This window comes from Nycticebus coucang, chromosome 21 (assembly GCF_027406575.1).
Source record: "Nycticebus coucang isolate mNycCou1 chromosome 21, mNycCou1.pri, whole genome shotgun sequence".
Lineage (NCBI taxonomy): Eukaryota > Metazoa > Chordata > Mammalia > Primates > Lorisidae > Nycticebus > Nycticebus coucang.
In genome coordinates this window covers 7,918,864-7,940,858 of record NC_069800.1, presented here as the reverse complement: position 1 = coordinate 7,940,858, position 21,995 = coordinate 7,918,864, and the positions used below count along the sequence as shown (strand labels likewise).

Genomic DNA, 21,995 nt, shown 5'->3' with positions numbered 1-21,995 from the left:
ATGTCAAGCATGCGGTCAAAGCATATGCCGCCCCTCCTCAGAGATAAGGCCCAGAGGGTTGAGGTACGTTGAAAACATATTGTCAGAGGTCTATGGGTGTTCTGCCCTGGGGAGAAACACAGTCATTACTTCATGAGGGGTAAACTGCAAATAAGGACCATCTCTTCTTCCCTTTCCTATTTACTGTCACTCGTTAGAAAGTAGAAGAAAAACGCAAGAAGATACCATGGGGTTGTTATTCCTCTACCTTTCAACACAGGGAATCCAATTGTGCTTCATGATCAAACCTATTTCATTTTTAACTTTGAATCAATTTTTCTCAGCAGAGGTAGCATATCATAATCATACAGAGAACTTCTTTAAAAAGGGTTAATATCTGAATCTACAAAGAACTCAATCAAATTAGCAAGAAAACAAACAAACAATCCCATTAAGAATGGGCAATTACCCTGAACAGAAGTTTTCAAAAGAAGCCAGACAAATGGAGCGCTTGGGGGCCAAGTTAGGACGAAGGGGAAGGAGGAGAAGCGCTTAAAGCGGCGGCGGGAGCGGGTGCGGGAGGGGTTGGACCCAGGGCTGAGGCAGGGCCCGCCTCCCTCCCGCCTCAGTGGATCATGCCCAGGGTGGCAGCGGCGGCGGTAGCGGGGGAAAGTGACTGGGCGGTGCCCGGGTAGAAAACGACAATGCCCTTTCCTGTTACAACACAGGGATCACAACAAACACAGCGGCCACAGAAGCACTATGGCATTACTTCTCCTATCGGCTGAGCAGCCCCCAAGGAGACTGACTGCACACTTACACAGAAACTTAGTGAGACTCTGAAGCCTTTTGGTTTCTGAAGAAGAGGAACTGCAGCGCAGGATTTTAATTTTGGGAAAATTAAATAACCTGGTAAAAGAGTGGAGTCGAGAAATCAGTGAAAGCAAGAATCTTCCACAGTCTGTAACTGAAAATGTTGGAGGAAAAATTTTTACTTTTGGATCTTACAGGTTAGGAGTACATACAAAAGGTGCTGATATTGATGCATTTTGTGTTGCACCAAGACACGTTGATCGAAGTGACTTTTTCACCTCATTCTATGATAAGTTGAAATTACAGGAAGAAGTAAAAGATTTAAGAGCTGTGGAAGAGGCATTTGTACGAGTTATCAAACTCTGTTTTGATGGGATAGAGATTGATATTTTGTTTGCAAGATTAACATTGCAGACTATTCCAGAAGATTTGGATCTGCGAGATGATAGTCTAGTTAAAAATTTAGATATAAGATGCATAAGAAGTCTTAACGGTTGCAGGGTAACCAATGAAATTTTACATCTAGTACCAAACAGTGAAAACTTCAGATTAACTCTGAGAGCTATCAAACTATGGGCTAAACGCTACAACATCTATTCCAATATATTAGGTTTCCTCCGTGGTGTTTCCTAGGCTATGCTAGTAGCAAGAACTTGCCAGTCTTATCCAAATGCAATAGCATCAACTCTTGTACATAAATTTTTCTTGGTATTTTCTAAATGGGAATGGCCAAATCCAGTGCTATTGAAACAGCCTGAAGAATGTACTTCTAGCAAGTGCACCAATTTGCCTGTATGGGACCCCAGGGTAAACCCCAGTGATAGGTGCCATCTTATGCCTATAATTACACCAGCATATCCACAACAGAACTCCACGTACAATGTATCCGTTTCAACACGGATGGTCATTGTTGAGGAGTTTAAACAAGGTCTTGCTATCACAGATGAAACTTTGCTGAGTAAGGCAGAGTGGTCCAAACTTTTTGAAGCACCAAACTTCTTTCAAAAGTACAAGCATTATATTGTACTTCTAGCAAGTGCACCAACAGAAAAACAACGCCTAGAATGGGTGGGCTTGGTGGAGTCAAAAATTCAAATCCTAGTTGGAAGCTTGGAAAAAAATGAATTTATTACACTGGCTCATGTCAATCCCCAGTCATTTCCAGCACCTAAAGAAAATCCTGACAAGGAAGAATTTCACACAATGTGGGTGATTGGGTTAGTGTTTAAAAAAACAGAAAACTCTGAAAACCTGAGTGTTGATCTCACCTCTGATATTCAGTCGTTCACAGGCACAGTTTATAGGCAAGCAATAAACAGCAAGATGTTTGAGGTGGATATGAAAATTGCTGCAATGCACGTAAAAAGAAAGCAGCTCCATCAACTACTACCTAATCATGTGCTTCAGAAAAAAAAAAAAAAACATTCAACAGAAGGTGTCAGATTGACAGCTCTGAATGACAACAGCCTTGACTTGTCTATGGGCATTGATAACAGCACGTCTGTGCCTTCACCTACTAGTGCTGTGAAAAACAGTCCATTGAATAGTTCTGGCAGCTCTCAGGGCAGAAACGGTCCTGCTCCAGCTGTAATAGCAGCATCCATGACCAACACACAGGCTAATGAAGTTTCTGTGCCACAAGTAAATTCCACTGGAAACACAGGGGGTACATCAAGTGAAAGCATTCCTCAAACTGCCACACAACCAGCCATTTCTCCACCACCAAAGCCTACGGTCTCCAGAGTTGTTTGTTCAACACATCTGGTAAATCCACCACCACCTAGACCTTCAGGAAATGCAGCAACAAAAGTACTTAATCCTATAGTGGGAGTCAAGAGGACATCTTCACCTCATAAAGAAGAGAGTCCCAAGAAAACCATAACAGAAGAGGATGAAACAAGCGAAGATGCTAACGGTCTTGCTTTGAGTGGACATGATAAAACAGAAACAAAGGAACAACTTGAGACAGAGACAAGTACAACTCAATCAGAAACTATTCAGACAGCGGCTTCTCTGTTGGCTTCTCAGAAAACATGCAGTACAGACCTTTCTGATACCCCTGCTCTCCCTGCAAATCCTATTCCTGTTATCAAGAATTCAGTAAAACTGAGATTGAATCTGTAAAAACAACCTCAGGGGTCCATAAACAATATCTGCCAACTCAACCTGTTGTCTTCAAATGCTAAAAAAGGAGAATGGAGGGTACAAGACTAGACATGACTGAAAAATGGATTTGGGTTTTTTTGGTGACCTCCCTTACTGGTCTAATCAGCACTTGATCGGAAGTCCACGTTAGTATGTGAAGCCAGGACTACTATTATTATTGTGTTAGCAACAGTTGCAGTAACAATTTCAAAAAATGACTGCCTTTATAAAAAAGAAAAGCAAACAAACAAAAACCACATCAAGCTATGTTTGTATCCCTAACTGACATCTGGATTGGGTTTACATTTGCATTGTTTGCAAAATATGCAAACCGGCAAAAGACTTACTTATTCTGATAATGCAATTTTATGTATTTTTTATTAGAAAGTAGAACTAATTTTAGATTTTCAGCTTGATAGATTTTCATTTTTTCTGAAGAATTTCCTACAGTCTTCAAATTGGATACCATTGTGCAGTGGTGTACTGTTATACTTCAGAGAAAGGATAAGAGAACATCTAGTTCAGTCTTTATGAGGTAGCTGTCACCTTTAAAAAGGAAATGTCAACTCTAGGGTACATTTGACATTGAAAGAATAATTAGGAAATACTTGGTTTTGATGGGGTCATGATTAAGAAATGATATATTGGTTTTATTTAAAAAATTATTTTATAGTGCATACAAATCAGCGATCAGCCAGCAAATATTTTTCTTTGAGCTATGGAAGCTCTGTATTCTTTTGCCTTCATTTTCTTCGAAACAAACAAAAAAACATTTATGCACCTCCCCTTCCTATGTTTTCTTCTTTTTTCTTGTATGCACAAGGCAGGACTTATTTCCTAAGAAACAAAATTGCAGTATTTTTTTAAGCCATGTTATAAAACCAATGACCCTGTGACCACATGGCACAGAACACTTTAATTTTGGTCCCATGGCTGAAACTTTGGGGTGACTAAAAGTAATGCCTGTGAAACATGATATCTATCTTGTATGGCGGTTTGATCTCTAAATAAGAAGAATTTTGTACACTCCATAGAACTACTGTCTGTAGTAAAATTGATTTTCATTTTTAAACATGTGGGCAAAAAGGCATTTTCTTCAGGATTTTGAAAATAATTTTTATTTTTAAATGGTTTACCAAAGTTTGTCAGTAAATTTTACATATGAAAGCATTTTAAAAATCATTTCTAACAAGCACTTGACATCTAATCAGTTCTCTACTCCTTTTTTATTTTATCAAAAGATTAGGAAGTTTTCTTGAAAGAAGGTAATTTCTCATAACTAAGCAGCAAAACATCTATCTTTACAAAGTAGGAGGGATACCAAATGTTGGTAAACTTGCACTCTTTCTTAATTTGGACAAAGTAAGGCTAACAGATTTTTCTGATGAACATGTTTATGAATCCTCCACTGTCCTCCATTCTATCACATGTGCATTTTTCATGTTAAACTGCAATTATTTAAACTCTTCCCCCTCCTTCTAAATTAATTTTTCAAAGTTGGAGTTTTCTTTGAAAACTTGAGGCTTTCTTTTCACCATGATTTTATGATGTCTAGTACACAATCTTTCTACTTCCGACATTGTGCTCTGCACAGTCACCTTGCCCTTCCTCCCACCACCTATGAGAAAAGATGGTCATACTAACAGGTGAAGTGTACAAGGTGTCTGTGTGTTTTGTGTAGCTTCAGAGTTAGATTGAAATTACCAGGCAGAGATTTAGTCTTGTCATTTTGTTTACGCTTTGGGGAAAACAATTCAGTTTATTAAATGTTTCATGTAACTGCACCCAAGTTTTGCCAAGCTGGAAACTTGGATCTTTTTTGTGTAGTGAGTTTTTAATTCTAGTTTTCATAACCTGGAGATCAGACTGTTGCTTTTGCATGATATATGTAGTGTCTCATGACTGGAGTTTGCTTTGTTTTATAGTATCTGTATTCCTTGTATTTTTTAAGAGCTATTTTATAAACAGATGATGTATTTCTCCATTGAAAACACAATAAAAAATGGCACACACACACAAAAGAAGCTAGACAAATGGCTAGAAAACACGAAGAAATGTTCAACATCACGAATAATCAGGAAAATGCAAATTAAAACCACAATGAGATACCACCTTAATGCTGTCAGAATGTTAAAAAACAATAAATGCTGGCATGGATGTGAAGAGAAAGGAATTTTTATACAGCATAGGAAGGACTGCAAATTAGTACATCTCTATGGAAAAAAAACAATTTCTCAAAGAAAATGAATACAGACCTAGAATTTGATCCCATAATCCCACTGCTGGTATCTGCCCACAGGAAAATAAGTCACTTTCTCAAAAAGATACCTATACTTGAATGTTTATTGCAGCAAAATTCAGTCACAAAGATGTGAAATAAGTTTACGTGCCCTTCAATAAATGAATGGATTTAAAAGGTGTTATACATATTCCGTGAGTACTAATTACCCATAAAAAGGAATGAAATGATGTCTTCAGCAGCAACTTGAATGGAACTAAAAACCATTATCCTAGGCAAAGTGTATTGAAACTGGAAAACAAACACCACATGTACTCTCTAATAATTGTGAGGTAACTGATGGGTACAACACAGGCACAAAGAGATGCAAACATCATTGGAAATAAAGAAGGAGGAAAGAATAATTGGAAATAAAGAACATAATAAGTACAATGAACCCTGTAGGTGGGAGATGGACACTGATATCCTGACTGATATCCATGTAACAAAACCATTTATACCCCCTCAATATTTGAAATTTTAAAAATACTTACAATGAATACACTGATTTTTTTTTTCAACTTTCCCTCCCAATTCTAACTTATAGCTGCGGTTGAGAACCACAGCTCTAAGATGTCAGGTCTATGCAGTGAATTCAGTAAATTCCAATCAATGGGACGATGGAATGCAGTTGGTTATGGAGATGTAGGGGATTTATACAGCAGATGTACTCCTGGGCTTGTAAGAAAACAGTGTATGTATAGAACAAGCTGGCCTGAGACAAGTGGCCTAAAGCCAACTCACAAGGTAGCTACAGCCTTGTGAAGCTAAGAATAAGGGATACAAGGAAACTGGAAACTAAGTAGGCATATGAAGAGTGCATCCTAGTATCTAATTTGAGCAAATGTTACCAAAGTCACAAGTTAAGCAGAGAAACATGAAAAAGAAACTTGAAAAACAATAATAAGCCTAATACTGGGATCACAAAGAGAAACCAGTAAATCCAATAGAGCTGAAAAATAGATCAGACAGTAGGCTTAACTAATTTAGGCAGAAAACTTTCTGAGCCAGGTGAGAACATCTTGAAGCAGAGACTCTGCTGCTGAATCACTTATCCTCAAGGTTTGAGCAATGCAGAATTTGTAGAAGAAAAAAGACCAGAAAAGACTTTCCTAAATCTGTATTCATAAATAATATTGCAGCCAAAACTTCCACAAAACTGACTATATTTTAGCCTAAATATGCTAGCTGACAAAATGTTTTCCATTAAAGAAATAATAGACCCTTCAGTGAATATAATGAATTCTTCCTTGATCAATTTGAGAGCCTCATTGGCAACTGTTCTCTTAATGTCAAAGATTAAGCCAATTCATGAAGAATGGACAATGATGGTACTTAAGAATTGACAAGAGAAAATGGAATATTTGTTCTTCAGTGTTAAGACAAGCAGGCTATAAGAATATAAAGTGTAGTTTCAGATCATGTGTAAATGAATAGGTGCTTTGAACGAGAGACAGTTGCCAGTGGCATTAAAATTATTATATCTATGCAGTTACATGCAAGGTCAGACAATTAAATTCATGAACTCATCCTACAAAAAGTGCTATTCACCCAACTGCTACATATCACTGTAGTCACCTTTGGGGTAATCTCCTAGGGGAGCTGTGCACTATTGCCAGCATAGTTCATACCTCAAAGAAATTCTGAAACTCTTTTTTTCTGGAATGGCCATCAGAGCTATTGTACAAGTTCTCACAATTAAATTTGTGAACTCATCTTAGAAAAAGTGCTACATACTTTGTTGCTGAATATCACTATAGTCACCAGCTGGCTCGAAGATAACCTTAGTGATAAACCCTTTTTCTTAGGTGAGTCGACAAATTTTATTGTCAGACCTCATATAAGAGTGGTAAAGTAAAGAAATACCAAATATTTTAAAAGGAAGAGTTCACTTTAAACAATTTTTAAGATCTCCATTATTAAATGAAGATGATGATAAAAGAAATATTGAAACAATAATAAAAAAATACTGGTAAATAATGTTATCCTTCTGGAAGCAACAATAAAGTGCACTTTGGTATTTTATGGGTTTTGATTTAATTTTATCAAATAATGCATCTGATGGCAATGGTAGACTCTACAGTCTCCTCTTCATACTCCTCCTTTCCCATGTCCTTCCCAATAGAAGCACCCCCACCTCTCAGCCTCACTACTAGGTCTCAGAAGTTGACCCACTCCTAGAATGATACAATCAAGATTGGTCTAGACCAATGGTTTTCAACCTTTTTATCGCACAACACAGTTGAACCTGTAGTTAAACTTCTGTGACACACTTAAATTATGTTGTTCAAAAAAAGAGTAAAATAAAATAATATACTTACTGCCCTTTGAACTTCATTAGAAAGTAATTTAATTAATGATATTTATTAATTTTCATGGCACATCAGTTGAAAATCACTGGTCTAGACCAATCATGGTGTTCATGACCATTTGCGACCCCTTCAACTGATGCAGCTGTGTCACTAGGAGACCCGGGAGAAAGGCAGCAGATGAAGGAATGAAGAGCCAAGAGAACCACAAAGAATATGAAGTCGAGCTTAGCTTAACAATAATACCCCTGGCGCCTGTGGCTCAAGGAGTGGGCACCAGACCCATATACTGCAGGTGGTGGGTTCAAACCCAGCCTGGCCAAAACTACAAAACTAAATAAATAAAATAAAATAAATAATGCCTCTGGAGTTTCCACATAACTAGGGGATTTGCTACATAAGCTGACCAATAATTAAGTTACAAATGTGATATAAAGAATTAAGTATCACTATGAAATAATGTAAAAGGCAAAATGATGTGTATCAAGATCGCTGAAGACTCACCATTTAAAGATGGCCCTCTAAGAGCTATTGTGGATAGTCTATAAATATACGTATGGTTAAATTTACAAGCTTGTCATGTTTTTGGAAACCAACGATCTACGTAGTGGAGCTGATGAATTAACACTGTGCATTGTGTTGGATGCTTACTGGAGTGTTCAGTAAGAGTCTAAAAACAAAAGACTGACTTAGACTGAAGATGAACCTTCTGAAAACAGAAAGGGAAAATCATTAAACTGTCAACAGAGAAAGAGAAAACTTTGTTCCTCTTCACCTTCGCCAAAATAAGTCCCCAAATAGTCTGATAATGTGATCATTTAGAGTCAAAAAGGGCAGAATTGTTACTTCAAGGTAAATTCAGTGCAGAGATAAGTAATTAGTAGATAAGGATTAAACTAATTAAAGAAGAGGCCTGTTCTTTGAAATTCAAAATTTCACAAGTCTTATTCAAGACAAAAAGAAACAAGTTGCAAGAAATTATGATGAACACAAAAGTGGACATACACAAATATAGGAGGAATTTTAAAACCCCATGGCAAAGATAAAGGATATATGACAGACATGACATATTGATAACACTATCTTTACAAACTTAAATGAAATGAATTATTGAAAACATATGTCCTCCTTTTAAAAAGCTCAGAAATATACAAATAGCATAAATTGATCAATAATGGATTTAAAAAACGAAGGGACACAGTAACAGCTACTTCTAAAAACAATGTCATATCTAAAAACATATCTAAAAGATATTAAAGAAAAAATAAAAATTCCCATGTAAACTGTTTAGACTAGACGTGAAGATTTGTAATGCTTTCAATTTTGTTTTATAGAAATGAAATAAAGAAAAGAATGACCTATAGACAAAACTAAGCAAGGGTAGCAGAAAAAATAAACATATAGACCACTCTCATTAATAAACACAAATGTAAGTATTCTAATTATGATATTAGCAAATAAATCCCATCTAGCCTGAAAAGGATAACATATTAACACAAAGTGTATTCTGTGCAAGCAATGCAGGGTTAGTTCAGCATTAGAAAATCTGTCAAGTGAACTTACTACTTTAAATAATTACAGGCAAAAATAAAAATCATACTTAGAAGCTATTTTATAAAATATTTTACCAAACCTGATTTTAAAAAATTAATGAGCAAAAACTCTTAGTATGTTAGAAATGAAATGGAACTTCCTTGATACCTACCAGAAAACTATAGAGCAAACATTTAGTAAAGAACTATTAGAAGTATTCTCCTTAAAATCAGTAACAAGAAAAACTTTTTAGTATTATATTGCTAATCAACATTGTATAAGAGGCCCTAGACAATTCACCGAGCCAGGAAATCAAGAAATAGAATATAGAAATATTAGAATGAAATATTGAGAAATAAATTACATACATATTGGAAAAGAGATAAAATAATGCCATTACTTTTAGAAACCAGCAAATAAGAAATTTTCTGTAGCTTTATTGTATGCTAGTAATGACAGAATATATAATAGATGATAGGATCTGGTTCACAGTAGCCACAAATCATAAAATGAATAAAGATAACCCTAATAAAAATAAGTGTAAGACCTATATGAACAAAACTATAAAATTTTACTGAAGGACATAAATGAATATTTGAATAAAGTATGAGCTAAGCCATATTCTGAATGAAATGGCTCGATATTATAAAGATAAGATTATTCCCCCAAATTAACCTAAATACACCACAATATCATAAAATTTTGATTAGCATTATTCATGAAACTTCAAATGCACCTTATATATTTCAGTTGGAAGGGGAGCTATGCCAGGAGAAATTGTAAAATATAAATGGGGTAAGAAGAGAGAGATTTGCCTACTGTATTTCAACACTTATTTCAAAAATAGAATTAAAAAGTAGAATAATTGAGAAATATAAGAATGGAAATAAAAAGATCATGGTCTAGAAACAATTTCATGAGAATTTAGTGCATGGAAGTGTAGAACTTTGAATTGTTGAGAAAAGGCAATTGGTGCTGTGTAAATTGCAATTAAAAGATAAGGAAATTAGATTCTTATGTAATTCACAAAAATAACTTCAGGTATATAAATTTCAAAATGTAAGAAACAAAGTTATGAATATATTAGAAGAAAATACAGTTTATGATGTAATGTTAAAAGAGTAAATTTCTCAAATGAAATACACACATACATGTTAAAATATACAATACAAATATCATTAGAAATGAATCAATAGATTTAACTATGTGGCATTTAAATCATTTTTATAATAAAAGACATTAAGCTATGCAAAAGTCAAACAGCGGTAGAAGAAATAATATTTATTTTGTGTAAATAATCAAATATTTATGTTTACCTAAATATTCTTGTGTGGTTTTGATTCCGTTTGTGTATATATACATATACAGCATGTGCTTGTTTACTATGAAAATATAGATAATTTGTATTCTTCCTATATGTGGGTGTGTATGTACATACACACATGTGCATACATAGCAATAAAAACTACATAAAAATCCAGGAGAATAATGGGCAAAAGATCTGAGCACACACCTAAAGAATCACAAAAGCTGGGACTACAGGCGCCTACCACAACGCCCGGCTATTTTTTTTTTTTTTTTTTGGTTGCAGTTCAGCCGGGGCTGGGTTTGAACCCACCACCCTCGGTATATAGGGCCGGCGTCCCACTCACTGAGCCACAGGCGCCACCCCAACAGCAGATAATTAATGTTAACAGCAGATAATTTTTAACTTCCTACAATATTTATTTTAATATCCTATTGTAGGAATGTTATTCAGCCATGAAAAGAATAAAATTCTGTCATTTGCAACACCGTGGATGGAATTTGAGAACATTATGTGACCTCAAAACAAGCCAGCCACAGAAAGAAAAATCTTGCATGTGTGAGCTAAATATTAAAAGTATCAGTCTTGTGAAGACAGAGAGTAGAAGGATGGTTACCAGAGGCTGAAAAGTGTGGAGGGGATAAAATGGGGGTGGTTAAGGGATACAAAAATATATTTTAATTGAGCAAACAGTATTTGATAGCACAACAATGTATTTATGATCAAAAGTATTGTTAAAATGGCTATATTTCCAAAGTGATTTACAGATTCAATTCAATTTCCATGAAAATACCGATTTTTTTTTTTCTATATGAGATGTAGAACTATTTTTTTCTAGATCTGAAAGACTGCCCCGGAGAGCTCAGGGCGGAAGCACCTGCAGAGAGAGGGAGCCTGGTGCTGCCGCGGCCAGAGCTGAGAGGATGGGCAGACCGCACCAGGAGCCGGGAAGCTCCTCTGGAAGGAGAGGCTGGAAAGAGACTCCCGTTCCACGCTTCGAGCTGCCTCTGGCAGGGGCTCAGCGGAGAGTCGCCCCCGGAGCCGGAGCCAGTGAGGAGGTGGGATGGAGGAGAGGGTACAGGGTGAGGGGGAAGGAAGGAGAAGGCAGGGGAGGAAGGGGGTGTGAAGGAGGAGAGGGAAGACGCAACGCGAGATGGAGAAGCGGGCAGAGGGGAGGAAGGGGCCGGAGATGGAGGAGGGGGATGCAGAGGGGTGGAGTGGAGGGGGTCTGGGATTGGGGGTGGGAGGCGGGTGGGCTGGAGGAGGGAGGATGGAAGGGTGGGGGAGGGGTAAGGGCGGGGGTGGGTGGGAGGCGGGCACGGAGTCGCGGGGCTGTGCGTGGGAGGCGGAGCGGCAGCGCGGGGCGCAGTGGACGGCGCAAGCGCGGGCAGCGGCTCCAGACGCGGGGCGTGGGCAGAGGGGCGCTGCGTCTCCGCTGGAGCTGCGGGCACCGGGCGGGTCTCGGCAAGGTGAGGAGCGGCTGCAGCGGGGCTTCCCTCTCCACGTGCCTCTGTCGCTGGTCTGCGTGCTGCCAGCGTTCTGCTCTGGGCGAAGCTGCGGGTGGGCGCTCTGGTCCCTGTTGGCCTCCGGCCCGGTTTCCATCGTGGCAAGGCACTTTGTCCAGGGCTTCCGGTCTGAGCCTCTGCACCTGACGCTCCCGGTTTTCTCTCCCGTGGCTTGCTGCTGGCTGTGCTGTGCGTGTGCGCTGCCGCAGCCTGGGGCAGTCGGTGGCAGTTTTCTGGATGACAAACAGTGGCTCACTACCATCTCTCAGTACCACAAGGAAGTCGGACAGTGGAACAAATTCTGAGAGGTAAGTGCCAAGCGCCTGGGTGCCCGGAGAGCACTCTGCTTGGAAACCTGGGGGTCGGGGGTCGGCGGGTCTGGAGACGAAGAAATTCGGGGCGCGTCCTCTTGGCGCCCTGGTGCGCAGGCGTCGGGTCTCCCGGTTCCCACTGCTCCCCGGTTACCACCAGAGCGTGCGAGTGCGGGCTCTGCTTCCCAACTTCTGAATGGAGTCTCTGGCCGCGGTCAGCAGGCAGCTAGCTAGATGCGCCTGGGAAATGGGAGATGTATCGCTGTTGAAGTAAACAGGATCCATCTGGTTACTAATTGTCCGTTAAGGAATTTGAGGGAGGAGGTAGGAAGATGCAAGATTTATTGATGCTGGCTCTCCCAGCTGCGGGTTTGGCCGCACCAGTGAGCAGGAGTGTAGCTGCCACCGGTTTTGTAAAATTACCCATCATATTTGTGCTTCCAGGTAAACTTTCATCCAGACATGTTTACAATGCACTCCTACAGTGCACTGGATTGCATCATAATAGGAAAGGAGTCACTACCCTAAAATCTGCAAGGTGGGGTCCTGCAGGTGACAGCGAATTAGACTGTAGACAGCCTACCCTGGGGAGTTTCCCAAAGGAGGGAGCCAGGGGCTGTGACACGTCGCCCCCAGTGGGTCTGAATGGGGCCTGGTGGAAGCTGCCAGGTGGGTTCTCCTGGAAGCCTTCAACTTGTCTGTGCCAGTGTGGAGGCGGCCCTAGTGCGTCTTTTCAAATTCAAAAGGCCAGAAAGGGTGTGAGAGTGATTCACTGAGGCTTTGTTGGCCCTTACTGTGATCTGTAAGAGGATTTCCTGTGGAGTCCTGCCCAGGAGAGGACTTCACTTCCTTCATCAGCTCACGCTGTTACACTTTGAGAAAATAAATGGGAGCTCCCTTTACTTTTCACTATGGCTCCCCTACCCCTTCCTCAGGAACTGATAAGTCCTGAAAAAACACTATTTTTTACTTCAAAATTAGATTCAGCTAGTTGATACTGGGCATGGTATGTAGAGTGAAAAAAACCCTTACTGGTTACATGCTTTAGGAACAAGCTTAAATATTTTATTGCTCAATGAATGCTCTGATAAAAGCAAATGCCTTGTACATTGGACTTGAGTTTATACAAGCATTGGATACCACCAAGAGAGCAGGCAAATGAATGAGATATTTCTAAAGCTGGAGAGAATTTGTCATGTCCTGATTTGGAAAAAAATAGGGAACCGTTGGCACAGTGCTTTCACATTATGACATTTCATTGTGTAATGGCTACTTTATCTTCTAAAAATAAACTTTTGGAAACCCTCTCAACAGTGGGATATGTTGAGCAGATATACTGCTTGCGTGCTATTTTCTATATTGTTTAGCTGTGTTGGGCAATGATAAGTCCTAGAGGCCCCTGAGGGAGAATTGGGAAAGTGCCACCACCTTATCTCAGAGCTGGGCTGGGTTTGGGGGTAAAAGCTTTCTTCTCCGAAATACATTCTCAAATCTTGAATGTCTTGGAGTTCTCTGACTTTATTCAGAATTCTTTATTGAATTGTTTAGAGTGATGGTTGGATAGTTTTGAATGTGTTTGATTTAAACTATTGAGACAGACGGTGTTGCCTGCTATAGAACTAAATATTTTAGAATTCATGCAGCCAATTTCTATAGAGACTGCGTTTTATTGGTATCTTATTTTCAGGTATTCTTACATGATATCAAGGAAAAAGTTCATCAAAATTGTATGTAAATTCAAATAGAGGATTTACTGAGATTTTTAAGTAGTATATGCTTTGAAGTATATGTCATGCAAAAAATGTAATGACTTATTTGAAAAACGTACATCAGATTTTAGCATTACCATTTTAGCAAGAGAATTACATTTTTGAAAAATGATTTATGGGGGGCATGGAGAAGATAAAATAGTATTATTTTTTTCCTTTCAGCTACCTGTAGCTTATTAGCAACATGATAAAGTGTTGCTGACAGTGTGGCTTCTCAAATAATAACTCAGAATGCATAATGTAGAATTTTTATTTAGATCACCCACTCCTCTGCTATCTACACATTGTCTTTTCCTTTTGGGAAATCATTAGCTTCATAATTTCCCTGCATCCTTCAGGATATTGTTTATTTTTTAGTTCATTTTTACAGCTGGAAGCACATTGCTTGAGATAATGTTACACTGCACCAATCTGCCTTTCAGTGAATCTCCATGATCACTCATATATTAAATTATGGATTTACATTCTGGTACAAATATCTTTGTTATAATGTGATTTTTGGTCTTCTGGGTATATACCTAGTAGAGGAATTATAGGATTGAATGGCAGATCTATTTTTAGATCTCTAAGTGTTCTCCAAACATCTTTCCAAAAGGAATGTATTAATTTGAATTTGTACCAGAATGTTTATTGCAGCTCAATTCACAATTGCTAAGTCATGGAAAAATCCCAAGTGCCCATGGATCCACGAATGGATTAATAAATTGTGGTACATGTACACCATGGAATATTATGCAGCCTTAAAGAAAGATGGAGACTTTACCTCTTTTATGTTTACACGGATGGAGCTGGAACATACTCTTCTTAGTAAAGTATGTCAAGAATGGAAGAAAAAGTATCCAATGTACTCAGCCCTACTATGAAACTACTTTATGGCTTTCATATGAAAGCTATAACCCAGTTATAACCTAGGAATATGGGGAAGGGGGAGAGGCCCCTAAGGTCTGGGTCTCAACTCCGCCATGCAGCTTCTATCCTGCATCTCCTGCCTGGGGAGGGCAGGCCCAGCACTGGGTCAGGGCTGGGGTGGGGATTGTGGGTCAGTGTGAGTTCCAGGCCCTAAGAAGGTCACCAACGTGCCAGCTAGCTCACCCTGGCCTCTTAGGGTTTTTGCAGGTTCCCAAGGTCCCAACTGGGTCCACTCCGTAACAATCCCTAGGATGACCAGTTGCTCCAGCTGCAGGTATGCGTGTGAAAGTGCATGTGTGTGCAAGACTAGGAACGTGTCCTGAGGAGAGCAAGGTTAGAGCCCACCTGGTGGCAAGAGTGAGGTAGGCCCCTCAGGTGAGGTGGGGGACCCTGTGGATGAGGGGGCCCTCCTGTGCTGGGGGGCTGGGTGAGCTGGATGGCAGGGGCAGGCGCAGGGCTCCTGCCAGGCCACACTGTGGCAGGGTTCAGGGCCACAGCGGGGAAAGTGGCAGTGCTGGCCAAGGCCAGGCTGCCGGGCGGCGGTGGCCCCAGGGAGGATCCCCAGCAGCAGCGGTGGCAGCAGCAGCAACAACGCGGGACACAGTGTCATCTCGGCCTGCCCAGACCTGGGGGCATTGGGTGAGTGATCACTCAGTGCCAGGACGAAGTCCCCAGTCTCCGACCCAGGGGCCCATGGGCCCAGGGCCACCGCCACCGCCACCGCCACCCAAGTCCTGGGCCCGGGCCGGTTGGCCCCCACTGGGCAACGCTCCAGTCGGAGGAAGCCGCAGCGCGAGAGAAGCCTTGGATACCAAAGGCAGACAAAGGGTTTACACTAATTACCGTCCTCCCCCGCCACCCACCTCTCTCCAAACACCGTCTGGATTCCTGGCGCTTGTAACTCCGGCCCTGCCCGCGGGATACACAACACTGAGCCGCCCCACAGATTAGCGGACAAATTTGCGCTGGGGGGGCCCCCACGTGGGGTGCGGGGGCGGGACTCAGGGCAGCACCAAAGGCCGGGCAAGAGCAGTGGCGCGTGACCCGTGCCTGGTAGCTCCGCAGAGGGGTAAGGAGGCCAGGGACTGGACCCTCGCGCTCGTGCCCCGGACCCCCGACCTTCACCAGTTTGCCCACCCGGGGTCGCGGACGCGCCCGGCGGGGACTCGGTGGTCAAGCAGGCGCACGGGCGAAGGAACTCAGAATTGGGCCCACGGGGTGCGCTCCGCGGTCATCGCTGCCTCGGGCGCCGCATGCCGGGGGCCAGGGCCAAGGTCCCGGGGCGGCGGGGCAAGGGGCCCAGGGCGCCGCGAGGTGTCCTTCCCTGCGGGGCTTTGTCGACTCTCCCAGAGCGAGCGCGGAGCCCGCCGCGTGCCCCGCCCCTCACAACTTCCAGCCAATTCGCGCGCACCGGCCCGCCCCGCGCCCCATCCCGCACCAAAACTTCTCCCCAATCCGCGCACGCACCGCCCAGTCTGCCAGGCTCCCTGGCCTTAACCCTAGCGGTGCGGGCAGCCCGGCGGGCGGGGCGGCTTCCCGGGGCGTGGCTCTCCACGCCCGGCCCTGGAGCCCCTGGGGCCCGAAGGCAACTCGAGACTGCTCTGGGGCTGCCACGACCACCCCACACCCTCGCCCAGACCTGAGTAACCGATCCCAGGGCTAGCCCCTGGACTCCCAGAGCCGGCTCTGGCCGGGCCACTGTCGCCTGGCCTCTGCCCATCCCAGTCTCCAGCCAGGACTGTGTCCCTCGTGGCCCGGGGCGGGAAGATGTGGTGAACTGGACGGCCGCGCGGCGCTTCCCAGCCTGGAGGCCGCGGAGAGAGGTCGGGAACACTTTAGGGAGAGGGGACAGCCTCGGCGGTGGGGGGAGGAGCCCTGTCCTGAGCGCCCCGGCTTCCCTGTGCCCCACCCCCCCCACCGAGGGCTGGTAAGTCAGAACCCACCTGGAGGTTCCCCGCGTCTCGTTTGTGATGGTAATCATTACTAGAAACAAGAGATAACAACGCCCCCTTTAATCCTGCTACCAGGCAGGTGTCCCCCGGAGCAGGTGGACAGCTTACCCGAGGCTTCCCAGCGCGCATTCAGCAAGTACAGGGCTCAGACTGGCTAGCTGCGGAGTCCAGCTCTACCTGGTCTTCCTCGCGCCTCCCGCGTCCCTCTAGGCCCAACAGCTCTGGCCCCGCAGGCCGTCCCAGCGCCTCAGCAGGGCCTGCCCCGCCCTCGTTCTCTCTGGCTCTTCCTCTGGCCCGAATGCCTGGGCTGGCCTCCCCGCGGCTTCCCTTCACCCTGCCCCATTTTCCTAGTGCCCACAAGATAAAACCCATGGCGAACACACGTCCCACGTCTTGGGCCCCTCTGCTCTGGCCCAATCACCTGCCTCCTCTCCATCCCCTGCTCTTCCCTCAGGAACCCGCCAGGGACGGCCTGTCTCTTCCACCAAGCCTTCCAAAGAAGAATGAAATTGGAGAGGCCTTGCAAGCCAGTATTGGAGCAGACGAGAGCTCGTGAGGGTGCCAGTTGTCAAGTTTTAGGGCCCACCAAGGCCCAACTGGCCACCCATTCCAAGTTTGTGGGGCCAGTGAAGAAGATGGCTTCCCAGCCCAGCATCCTCAACCCCAAATCTTGTCACTGGGCCAGGGTGGGCATCTTGAGGTGGGTCCTGCCTCCACGACCCAACTTGTCCACTCTGCACCCTGACCAAGGTCCGGGCACTGGATAAGTAGCTTACCCCAGACTATGAAATGTCAGGAGACTAGGGCTGAGGCCTGACTCAGCAGCAGCCAGGAGAGCCAGCCTCAGGCCACCTGAGGACTGTCCAGCTGTCACTGGGTGTCACAGACAGATGCTCCATGGCAAAACAGGTGGCCAGTGAGGTCCTGGGCTAGTAGGCAGGAAGCCCTAAACTTCATGGACAGGTTTTCAAGTAGACGCAGGTGTGCAGGCTCCCATGGACAGGTGTATAAAGTGGGTAGTGGGGAGGGGTCTGGACTGGGTGAAGTTGCCAGCAGAAGGGACAGGAGACCTAGACTGTAGGAACAAGGGGGAGGCAAGCCAGACCGCAGCCTCCCACCCAGCTGCTCGCTCCTGCCGTCCACGCACTGCCCCAGGGCCACACTGCCCCCTGGCGGAAGCTTAGGGCGTGGCATCCCAGGGGCCCAGCTTAGGTCCCTTTCTTTGGAAGCCCCCCACCATCTCCTTGGCCCTGTCCTGGAGCAGGGATAAGCGCCCGCTCCCGGGCTCCGACTGTGCCTCTGCAAGTCCTGCCTCTTTAAAACTGAAACCTCTTGGCCCGTCGGTAACCCCCAGGATTGCCTGGTGCAGGTAAACTGTAGTAAGCAGCAGTAAGCTGTTCTGAACCCTGGCTCCCTGGCAGGATCTGTATGGAGCTGCAGGCATGGGCTGAGCAAGGTTCATGGCACAACCCTCTATAGCAGGTGTAGAGATAGTTGGTAAGAGTGTCAGAGGATCCCAGCTACTCTGGAGACTGAGGCAAGAAAATCGCTTAAGCCCAAGAGTTTGAGGTTGCTGTGAGCTGTGATGCCACTGCACTCTACCAAGGGCAGGGACAATATAGTGAGACTCTGTCTCAAAAAAAAAAAAAAAAGAGTGTCAGAGGATAGAAAGAGGCTGGCAGGAGCCTGGCAGAGAACTGAGATTGAAGCAAGGACCAGTTTTGCACATTCACCTTAAACAACCCAAGACCATAGGCAAATATACAAGTATATGTGAAAATAGTACTTAAGAGACCAGAGGTCATGCAACAAGGGACAGTGAGGGAGGTGAGGACTGTGTAGAGTATATTGCTGGGAGTACCCAGGCAGAGCCCAGTGGTCTCCCTCCATTGAGAAGATGGAGGTGGGAGGGCAGGTGGCAGAGTTTGCAAATACTCCAGGTAGAGAGGAGAGAGCTGCACAGAGGGAGAGAGAACCCCAGACACCCACGGGGGGTTATCCTTGAGGCTTCAGCTGAGTACAGATCAGTGCAAGGGTGTGGGAAAGAACACCTGGGGCTGGGGAAAGAACCACCTAGAAGGATTAGAGCCTACACAGGGCTGGGAACAGTGCTTGTGTCCAACAGGCAGAATGGGGTTGATTCAGCTCCTTGATTCAAGGAGCACTGATTAGATAGAAAGAAGGGCCTTGCTTGCCTCAGTAGTAGGGAAGAATCAACACAAGACTAAATATGTTTCTGGTCCCATCTAACACTGCTTTAAAACAGACCCAAAGGACCACACAATTTCCAAGTAACTTAATCACACCCAGAAACAAATGTGAGAATATTTATAGGTATACAAAAATAGCCAGCACCCAGCAAGGTAGAATACACAATGTTGGATATCCAATAAAAAAAAAAAAAGTCAGGCATGATAAAAAGCAAGAAATTATAAGCCATACTGAGAGGAGAAAATCAATCAAAACTAACCCAGAAATGACAACAATGATAGAATTAGTAGATAAGAACATCACACATACTTACTGTGACTATATTTGATACGTTCAAAATGCTAGAGGAAAGACTGAAGTGTTAAGTAGATATATGGGAAAAAATTCAGCCTCAAATTGAAAATCTAGAGATGAAAATTACAGTGTTTGAGAGAAAGAATTTTTTTTTTTTTTTTTTTTTGTAGAGACAGAGTCTCACTTTATCACCCTCGGGAGAGTGCCGTGGTGTCACACAGCTCACAGCAACCTCCAACTCCTGGGCTTAGGTGATTCTCTTGCCTCAGCCTCCCAAGTAGCTGGGACTACAGGAGCCCACCACAACGCCCGGCTATTTTTTTTTTGTTGTAGTTTGGCTGGAGCGGGTTTGAACCCCCCACACCTCAGTATATGGAGCCGGCGCCCCACCCACTGAGCCACAGGCGCCCGAGAAAGAATTCTTTGGATGGGATTAATGGGACATTGCAAAAGAAAGAACTAGTAAACTTAAAAACCTAGCAATAGGCTCTGTGCCTGTAGCTCAGTGAGTAGGGCACCAGCCACATACACTGAGGCTGGTGGGTTTGAAACCAACCTGAACCTGCTAAACAAAAATGATAACTGCAACCAAAAATTAGCCAGGCATTGTGGTGGGCGCCTGTAGTCCCAGCTGCTCAGGAGGCTGAGGCAAGAGAAACCCTTAAGCCCAAGAGTTTGAGGTTACTGTGAACTGGGACTCCATGGCACTCTACCCAGGCGACATAGTGAGACTCTATATCAAAAAAAAAAAAAAAAAAAAAGCCTAGCAATAGAAACTATCCACATGAAACAAAGACTAGGGAAAAGTGGAAAAAGCATCAGTGAATTATGGCACAAGTGGTGAAATATAAGAATACAAGTATAATTGGAATCTCTAAAGTAGAGGAGGTGGAGGTGGGGAAAAAATATTTTAAGAAAAAACTGCCAGAATTTTTTTCAAATGGGATGGAAAATATAAACCCACAGTTCCAAAATCTTTGACAAACATGAAGCAAAAAGCACAAGAAACATGAAGAAAATGACACCAACACATACCACTATCAAATCCCAAAAAACAGTTATCAAGAGGATAGTTTACAAGCAACCAGAGAAAGACACATTTTGAATAAAGGAACAGAGATAAGAATGTTTCGTAGATGTCTTGCTGAAAACAGCGCAAGCAAGAGGACAGTGGAGCAACATCTTTAAAATACAAAATAAAGAAAAACTGTCAACTGAGTATTTTTTACTAGCAAAAATGTCTTTTAATAATAAGGTGAAGACCAGAAATTGTGGCTCACAACTGTCATACTCACACTCTGGGAGTCTGAGGCAGGAGGATCACTTAAGCTCTAGAACAGCCTGAGCAAGAGTGAGACCTTATCTCTACTAAAAGTAGAAAAATTAAGTGGACATTGTGGTAGGTGCCTGTAGTCCCAGCTACTCTGGAGGCTGAAGCAGGAGGATTGCTTGAACCCAGGAGTTTGAAGGTGCTGTGAGCTAGGCTGAGGCCATGGCACTCTAGCCTGGGCTACAGAGTGAGACCCTGTCTCAAAAAAAGAAAAAAAGAAAGAAAGAAGAAGAAAAAAGAAACACCAAAACAAAGGTGAAATGAGGAAGTTTTTAGATATAAGAAACTGGAAGAATTAATCACTAGCAGATTGGCATTACAGGAAGATAATACTGAATGGAAACCTGAATCTACATGAAGAAATAAAGAGCACCAGGAATGGTAACTACATGAAATAACACAAAGAATGTTTTTCTGGCTGGGTATAGTGGCTTATGCCTATATCAGCAGTTTGGGAGCCCAGAAGTTTATGGTTGCAGTGAGCTATGTTCTTGTGACAGCACTCCAGCCTGGGTGACAGAGTAAGACACTGTCTCTTGAAAAAAAAATTCTTAATATTTAAATCTCTCAAAAATAATCAACTGTTAGCCAGGTGCAGCAGTTCACATCTGTGAACCCACACTTTGGGAGGCTAAGGCAGGAGGATTGCTTGAGACCAAGAGTTCAAGACCAGCCTGGGCAACATAGTGAGACCCCCATCTCTACATAATAATTTTTTTATTGAGACAGAGTCTCACTTTGTTATCCTGGTAGAGTGCCATGGCGTCATAGCTCATAGCAACCTCAAACCTTTAGGCTCTTGCCTCAGCCTCCTGAGTAGCTGGGACTATGGGCACCCACCACAACACCTGGCTAGTTTTTAGAGCTTGATCTCATCCTTGCTTAGGTTGATCTTGAACTCATAAGCTCAAGCAATCCACCTGCCTTGGCTCCCCAGCATGCGAGGAGTATAGGTGTAAGCCACTACACCCAGCCTCTACAAAATAATTTTTTTAATTAGCTAGGTGTGGTGGCGTGCAGCCTCTGTGGACAGACAAGATGATAGATTTAAACTCAATAATTACTTTAAATATAAATATTCTAAATATCCCAACTAAAAGGCAGAGATTGTCAGATTAGGTTAAAAAAAAAAGAAAGAAAAAAGAAAGAAAGAAAAAGCAAAGACCCAAATATATGCTGCTTAGAATAAACACACATCAAATATAAAGACACAAATGCATTATAAGTAAAAGGCTGGGAAAAGATATACCATACTAACATTAATCAAAAGAAACCTTTTCAGGTGCTATGTGCAAGCCTGTAGTCCCAGCTTCTCAGGAAGTTGAGGCAAGAGGATGGCTTGAAGAACAGG

At 43.2% G+C, this 21,995-nt stretch overlaps 1 protein-coding gene across 1 annotated transcript; it reads left to right on the top strand.

Annotated features, from left to right (window-relative positions):
- The first annotated feature begins 656 nt into the window (after positions 1–656).
- On the top strand, positions 657–3,114 carry LOC128574213 (poly(A) polymerase alpha-like). The gene is given in 2 exon segments (XM_053574854.1): positions 657–832; positions 834–3,114. Coding segments are annotated over 2 exon segments (2,232 nt in total). The 5' UTR covers positions 657–683; the 3' UTR covers positions 2,917–3,114.
- Positions 3,115–21,995: the final 18,881 nt, after the last annotated feature.